At 34.0% G+C, this 8,585-nt stretch overlaps 1 protein-coding gene across 1 annotated transcript; it reads right to left on the bottom strand.

The window, feature by feature from the left end:
- Positions 1-4,092: 4,092 nt before the first annotated feature.
- Positions 4,093-8,581, bottom strand: LOC131728251 (extracellular calcium-sensing receptor-like; the record flags this gene model as incomplete). Its single annotated transcript, XM_059019347.1, has 4 exons — positions 4,093-5,170; positions 6,011-6,134; positions 6,724-6,945; positions 7,781-8,581. Coding segments are annotated over 4 exons (2,061 nt in total), but the record flags the coding sequence as incomplete, so codon positions are not given.
- Between the last annotated feature and the right edge of the window lie 4 nt (positions 8,582-8,585).

Raw genomic sequence — 8,585 nt, forward strand, 5'->3', positions numbered from 1 at the left:
ATATACTGACTCTACAAAGAAAATAAAAGCTGCGACTTCAACTTAATGGCATACAACAATACTGGGTGCAGTTCACAAATCTACACTCAGTTTGCATGAATTAAACAGGGATTGGTACTCATGGGTTTATTTTTGTGTTAAAAACTGGAACACTTGAGATCCAAATTATAGTGCAACAATCCTACCTGTTGTGTTACTGATTTCATCTTGTGTACACGACGCACAGTCAAGGGAACAGAAAGGTTCTCCTTCTCGAATGTGCCTTTCTTGTCCCTGGTGGGCAGCTTTTACTGCACACAGACGGTATAACCTAAGGATAATTATACATATTATTACTATGTATAATATTCATAGTTTACAGTTCAGCAATATAATTATAGTATTTGCCATGGTTTCCTTACTGTCTTTTGACCACCACCATTCCTGATTTATTACAAGTTCATGTCCTGGGGGTGCTGACCCATCATAGTAGCCTATGTCCACATACTGCATGTTGCCGTTTGTGTCTAATTGCCAATTGATTATATCATAAGTGGGAAATGGGTCCCTGTTTTCATCAAACTGTACTTCCTCTCCAGTTTGTGTTTTAAATCTGACTTCCTTCAAGCTCTGTATATCCTATAACAGAGAAAATACTATCAACTAGAATTGCCTATACTTGCTCGAAAGAAACAAAGAAAGAAAGAAAGAAAAAAAAGGAAAATAATTGCCAGGGCTTAATATTTCCTGTTGGAACATGTCTTATTGCCGTACTCATTTTCACATAGCAAGATTTTGTTTAGAGTGTGGACAAACCCCTTTGTATGTGTTGTATGTTATTCTTAGCTGTGAGACATCTGTATAAATGTTTTGAACTGTTTTTAAATCCTCCAAACCACTGCATATCTTCTCTGGGTACAACGACTGAGGATTCTCCAAGGATTCATGAGATTTTAGAGCACAATTAAATGTTTCTTCCCAAAACTCCTTCACATAGACATTTCTTGGATACTGGGAAGGATGAATCCTGAGAAGGAAGTCCTTTAACCCTTTAATACTAGCCCTCTGAATTCCTAGCCCCAGTGAGCCCCCAAGTCTTCCAAACTTTCTTTGGTTGATAGTCTGGCAGTGGCCCAATTTTCACTGTCCAGCCACACAATTCCTGTAACGTTTTTTTGGACTGGTGCTGTAAGATATCCCTGCAACTGCTCCCTTGTAATGAAGAGTAAAGATCCCACCAATAACAACATCTCCATCTTCTGATAAAGCTGATGGAGTGAACTTTCCATTAAGTCTGCATTGTGGTTCCCCAGCTCCCAACACAACACAATAGAGGAATATAAGACAAAAAGCAGCACCCATTTTAATGCTGATAATCTATCTACATGAGTGATGGATCGGTTATATAAGCTTCCAAATAAACAGACACCTGGTATTACATTATCGTATCAGGGACATGGAGTTATGTAAATGTGCCTAACTGTGTAGCCTTTGGCAATGTATTTTATTCTTTATGTTTCTGTTATTTTAAATAAAGACTAGCCACACTAAAACATGGTTTTACCTGTCTATTTGTTAACCTGCATTTAGAAATAATGTTAAGGAAAAAAATAAAATGATAATAATTATGATATTAATAATTTAAAACAAATCACCTTTTTTTTACGGGTGATCCTTTCCATAGTTTGTTTTTGTTATCTTTAATTAAAAACACTGGGGCATGATTTATCAAGGTTTTTTTTTTTTTTTTTAAGCTTCAAATTCAAAAGGCTGCTTTTATTCCCATTTATTTGGGATCAAATATATTTTGTGTATGAAACCTCCACAAGATGGCGACAAAGCTCTCTTGAATTGAAGGCTGGTTTTCAGGAGGTAGCATCATCAACATTCTGTTCTCATAAAAAAAAAAAAAAACAACACAGTGCTTTGGGTGCTTGAATAGATACATCGAAATCTGTTCCTGCTTCGTTTTATTGCTTTATGTCAATTAAAACAAAAGTGTAATTGTTATTAACGACTTGTCAGAAATCGCATGTTTGTTTGGCTTGATAAACTGTGAATCTGGAAACAGCACCTGTTAAATCATGTCTTACAAGGTATGTATGTGTCTCGATACGTAGTAATACGGTATTTTTACCGTATTACTACGTATTTTTTTTTTCTTCTGTATTTTTAATACAGAAGATTTGAAGTTTACAGCGTAGTCTCAAAACAAACTCTCCCAAATAAGAGATGAAGGTAACGACTGCACTATTGGAGTGCAGGGGTGGGTGTGTGTGTGTGTTTATTTATTTTAATAAATGTGTTTAGTGAGTCTGTTTTTGTTTTGTTTATTTATTAAATAAATAAATAAACATCAGAAACAACAATAAATTACTACGACTACTGCTAATAATAATAATAATAATAATAATAATAATAATAATAATAATAATAATAATAACAGGTTTAAATGTTTATTAATAATTTCATTTTTTTAAAAAAAATATGTGCAGAAACAACCTGGCGCTGTCACGTGGCACAGTGGCACGTGATCTGAAAATAAACGTCTAGCTTAAAAATTTTTTTTTACAATGTTCTGTATGGCCTAGTACTTTGGCTAGTCGTGTGAAATTGTGTCCATACGGGGTGTCCACATCGTCTTTCAGGTACAAGTACATTCATACATTGTCTTCTCCGGACAAACATGTTTTCATTAGTAGAAGAATTCAATCTCCATATCGCAAAGGATATGAGTTGAAAACTGTCATCGCAAGTGCTATTGTAACTTTAGATGTTTTGTCGCAGTTTGTCTATGCTTTACCTAGGTCTTGGTGAACATCCAATGTCATGAATATACTGGACGTATATCTGTGACTCAAAACCATGACTGTATTATGAATATGGTGGTACGTCTGTCGACATGGCGTTATTATCTGCCCTTACACTATTATTTACTGCACTTTAACGCCTATCTTTAAAATAATGTTTACTGGAGTAGACTATTTGCTTTCAATGTTCAGCTTTGTTTATCCCAGCATTATATTCTACTGTGCCAACAGTATATTAACCATACAAATTGATATATTCATTTATGCCGTTTTGGTCGCTAAATAGTCAGTCTACCCATGTTGCTGACGATTTTACTGCCGTAACTGTGTAACAAAGGGCTCTGTGTAAATGATAAAAACAAAAAAAAAGAAAATAAACAAAACAATGGTTCATTTGACAGCAGTGGTGTTTGAGACATTACACCAGTGATAAGACACTCCAAGATAATTGGTATAAACTGATTTTTAGATGACCTACACACTTAGTATACCCTATATTTATGAAACGAATTAATTTACAAATTAATCCTGTATTAAAATATATGGATAGATATAGATGTACAATAGTCAGTCAGGTTTAATTGTAATGTTATTTCATTCAAGCATGTTCTATGCTTATATCCTGAATCAAGGCAAAGGGCTGAGCTTTGTCTGTTTAAATAGAGCATCAAAGAGGAGATTTGGATAATGTAAGTGTAGTGTAGCCTACTAAACCTTTCTCTTGTCAGAAGCGCAATTTAATACCAGGCAACTTTCTGGCAGCTTTATTTCTGCTAATTTTTCAAACAACTTGTACAATTGTTACTTTCTCAAATCAAGATTGTTTATATATAGTGGTTTGAAGTATTTACATGGTGAAAATGCCTTAAATGTCACCTGAAACAAGTTGCAGAAAGGTTTCCATGTATTTCTTGGACATAGTTTACTGTAGGCCAGCATTCAAAAGGGGGCTACATTTAAATTCCTTGCCACATTTGCGTATCACCCATTTGCACATCAGGAGCATGGCATGCTTTATTTATGCTGTCAAAAAGCTGCTAAAATAATATCTGCAGTGAAGTTGCTCATCTGATTTACTGTGTGATAGTAGCTTACCATGAACATGAGTTCACAGTCCACTGGAGTGTTACATCAAAAAACAAACAAGAATATGCTGGAGAAGATCATTATTTAGCTGCTGCAGGTTCGGAACCATTCAAAAGACACCAAAAAAGCCAGTAACACAGTTTTCATGTTGATAATTTGCACATAATTATTTTTAATCATTTAAGAACAAATGCACTTTTCAAAGACTACAGTGTTTCAAGCATACAAATCTATATATATTTGGGGGGAAAAAAGAAATGTTAAATGTATATTAATGAGTGAAATAGATTTTTTTTTATACATGCCAAAGGAGTTTAAAGTGAGTGAAGGGCAAAATATCTCAAAACTAAATTGTCATAACAGTCTTAGCTGTAATTAAAATCACAGGCGTTTGGAAGGCATTTTCCCCATTATGTATTGTCTTGTATTTTTCTCAGGTTTTAGCAAGATAATATAACACTTAGGAACAAATATACAAACAAGCAGACCAAACGATGAGGACAAAATTGCAAAAATTTCAACAGCCACTGTGTATTTTCCAGGTGAACTAACATATGCTGGTATGAAGGTTAACCAAACTGCACAGAAGATTAGCATGCTAAAAGTAATGTATTTGGCTTCATTAAAGTTGTCTGGAAGCTTTCTAGCCAAGAATGCCAATACAAAACATATACAAGACAACATACCAATATAGCCTAATACTAAGGAGTATCCTATTGCTGACCCTATGTTACACTCTAAAATAATCTTTTCTTTATCATGTTTTAGATTTTTTACTGGAAAAGGAGGTGATAAATTAAGCCACAAAGCACAAATAATTATTTGAACTGCTGTGCATGCAAAAACAATAATTTGCTGTTGCACTGGTCCAAATAGTTTTGCCATATTACTATTTGGAAGAGTAGCTTTAAATGCTGTAACCACAACTATTGTTTTTCCCAGCACACAGGAAATGCTAAGAGCAAATGCTATTCCAAAGAATGTGTGTCGCAGCATGCAGGTCCAGACCACTGGCTCACCAATAAAGGTAAGGGAACAGAGAAAGCAAAGAACCAAGGAAAACAGTAACAGACAGCTTAGTTCGATGTTGTTAGCTTTTACAATTGGTGTGTTTTTATTGTAAATGATGACTGTTGCGGTGGCTATTGTGAAGCATAGTCCCATCAGTGCCACTGTAGTTAGCGTAATCCCAAAGGCTTCACTGAAGGAAAGAAATTCAATTTCTTTGGGTATGCATTTATCTTTTTTTGCATTAGACCAGTACTCCTCTGGGCACTTCATACATTCTACTGAGTCTGAAATGGATCACAGATAAATTATTACTTAAGTTATGTTGCAAGGTTAATTATACTTTTCATAACAAGTATGCATTTTTATAATTATAAAACCCTTAGATTTAAACCCAGAATTCTATTAGGTAATACAGTATCATGACCAAAAATAGCTTGTGCTGTTTCCCACAAATCAGTCAATAGTCAAATAAATATTCCCGCTGACATCACACCCAAGCTCAGTGCACAATCTGGTACCATCTTAGGAAATACCAGTGTACAAAACCATAAATTTTGACTTGAGGCAATTGAGGAAATGGTGTCATCTAGTGGAGAAAAGAAAATATAACACTAAATGGCTGTGCTTTCAGTGTCATTGTAGTTACCGGTAAGCTAAAAATCACTATAAGCCTCAACTCAATCCAATATTTGTATAATGTAAATGTGCACTACATAACTGTTTGCACATCTAACAGTTGGACAGAATAGTTAAATTACAGTTTAGGTACATTTTCAGCCATTCAAAATTCACAGAACAATATCCCTGGAAAATGTTCACCCCTTTGCAATCCTAGTTCAAATGAGTTATGATTTTAATTCCAATGGTGCTGTTATTCATTGGTCATGTTAATTGATCTCTCATTACAGATATCAGATATCATTGTGTGTTAATTAAAAATCCATTAGGCAAAGGCAAGCAATTATACTTTTTTTATTTTATTTATATTATTTATTAAGGTTAGATACGGTGCAGTTGTTGTTTTTTAAATTAACTGAACTTTCGTTTTTGGATATACTATATTTTAAGGCACAGTTACGAATACAATTTCTTTAGACACCTTATAAAATAAATTTGGTACATACCTGTTTCATTACTTATATTACCATCAGCACATGGAATGCAGTCAAAACAGCAGATAGGTTGTCCTGTTCTTATTGCTTTTCTTGTACCAGGAAGACAACTTTCTGTGCACACTGATTTTGGAACCTTATAGAAAAAATAGATCAATTGTGCAGTTGCATGTGTATTTGTGTTGCTGTGCAGAAACAATATATATATATATATATATATATATATATATATATATATATATATATGTGTACAGCTGGGAAACAGCGTTTGTTTTATATGCTGTACCTTTTTTTTTTTTACTCATAAGGCAATATTCTCAGGCTGTTATAACAAATATAGTTGTATCACTTGAAAATGGAGATGTACTACTGATTTGGTATGTTCAGTAGGTTGAGTTATTCTTAATAAAAAAAAATAATAAAATGGGTATTTTATTGAAATTTCAGGCTACCATATGACCTTTTACGGTCATATAATGATAGCTATGTATAATCACACTGTAATTTACATTACATTAAATTGGATCATATGGAAGTATTGTCTGAGCATTAGTGAGGTATACTGTAGGGCAGTGTCACCCAAGGTGACAAAGAAATCTGGTATGACAAACTATTGTAAAACTTAACAATGAACAAGGCAATACAGTGTGTGCTGTGTTGTTTCTGGGCAGTCACTATAAATACAACAACAATGACTGCCACAAAACCTTTGTTGAAATGCTTACCATTTTCCCACTATTCCAGATAATGCTATCTTCATTAATTACAAGTTTAGTTCCTGTATCAGAGGATGCATCAAAATAGCCAACTGGCACATGATCAACTATTCCATTTTTGAGGTGCCAATTTATAATGTCATAGGCTGCAGCAGGATCCCCGTTTTCATCAAAGTATACAATTTCACCAAAACGGTTTTTAAATTTTATTTTTTGCAGGTGTTCATAGACCTTTAAGTACATGGTATAATGATCAAAGTTATTTCAGTAACACAAATACAGTATCCACAATTAAAGTATGCTAATGTTGCATGCAAAATTATTCTTGTAATTAGAGAAATGTGCCAGATCTATGCATTGACAAAGCAGCTGTTAGTAAAATCTACTTTCAAATTGAAAATACACTCCTTAAATCCCCTCATAAGAAGTGAAGAAAAGTGTCATACTTACCAACTTAACACAAAAACACCTGTAGCAAATATATATATATATATATATATATATATATATATATATATATATATATATATATATATATATATATATATATATATACACACACACATATATATATATATATATATATATATATATATATATATATATATATATATATATTCATATGCATGAACTGAATATTAATGCATTTTCTAAGTTGGCCAAGTTTTCGCTGTATGAGATTTTCTACAACAGTTGACCCATCCTGTATCATTCTAGTCCTTTGCATTATTCTCACATAATTTACACATTTTGGTTGCAAAATTACAAAACATATTAACAGACTCTCAGACTGTTCAAGCCACCTGCACAATTGTATGGGTTGAGTACAGCATTTGCCCAAAAGAGAACAATCTTTTTTACTTCAGTTTTCAGTAACAACACATACTGTACTGTAAATATTAGTCTACACATATACAGCCATTGAGAGACAGATTTTTACAGATAAGCAGGTACTTTAGGCGTTATCGCTCTTACATTATCTGTGTGCTGTTAACCATTGCCACTACCAATCTTACAAGTCAAGATTTTGGGCAATCATATAGTTACAGAAATAAAGTTAACTCACCTGCCATGGCTGTATGTTCGAAATATTTTCACAGAGTTTAAAGCTATAACCTTCGCCTTTTTGACAGAAGATTAAGTCCTGAAGAGCATGCGCTATGGCATATACAGCTTTGTAAACATTATAAGCGACCCTTAATTTTGTAACATCAAAAAATGCGTTGTTTATTTGGTCTAATCGTTCTTGCCCTGTGCATATCTCAGAGTTCGTTTCAGAAAACGTTTGGTTTGAATTATCTTCAGTTAAATGCAGAGTACATTGAAAAATAGTTTCCCAAAATCCAGTTACAAAGCTGTTTCCAGAATCCAGAGAAGGTCGTATGTTCAAAAGAAACTCTTTGAGCTCTGGGATCGCCATTTCGCGACTCACAAATCCTATTGCGCCTCCAAACGATTTAAAATTTTCCTTCGTGGATGGTCTTGCTGCAGTTATCCATGCTTCACTTGCTATCCACTGTATACCGGTTATGTTTTGTCGTACGATTTCCTGCATCAACGGGTACAGGTCACCCTCAGAAGCAAATGCAAGAATGACTTTCACTGTCGAACGTTTAATAGTCTCTACTATTTTAAGTATTTGACTGTATGGGTAGGTTCTTAAAACTTTTTCAGAAAAGGCTACACAGACGCCATATTTTTTAACTTCTTTGGTAAACTCTTGAACCCCCATCCTGCCATACTCATTATCGCCTTGAATAGTTGCAATCCAAGTCCATCCAAAGTGCTTTACAAGCTGAGCTAAAGCTCTGGCTTGAAAAAAGTCACTGGGTACAGTGCGAAAAAATGTTGGATGCTCATGCTTGTCACTA

Source organism: Acipenser ruthenus, unplaced genomic scaffold, assembly GCF_902713425.1.
Source record: "Acipenser ruthenus unplaced genomic scaffold, fAciRut3.2 maternal haplotype, whole genome shotgun sequence".
Lineage (NCBI taxonomy): Eukaryota > Metazoa > Chordata > Actinopteri > Acipenseriformes > Acipenseridae > Acipenser > Acipenser ruthenus.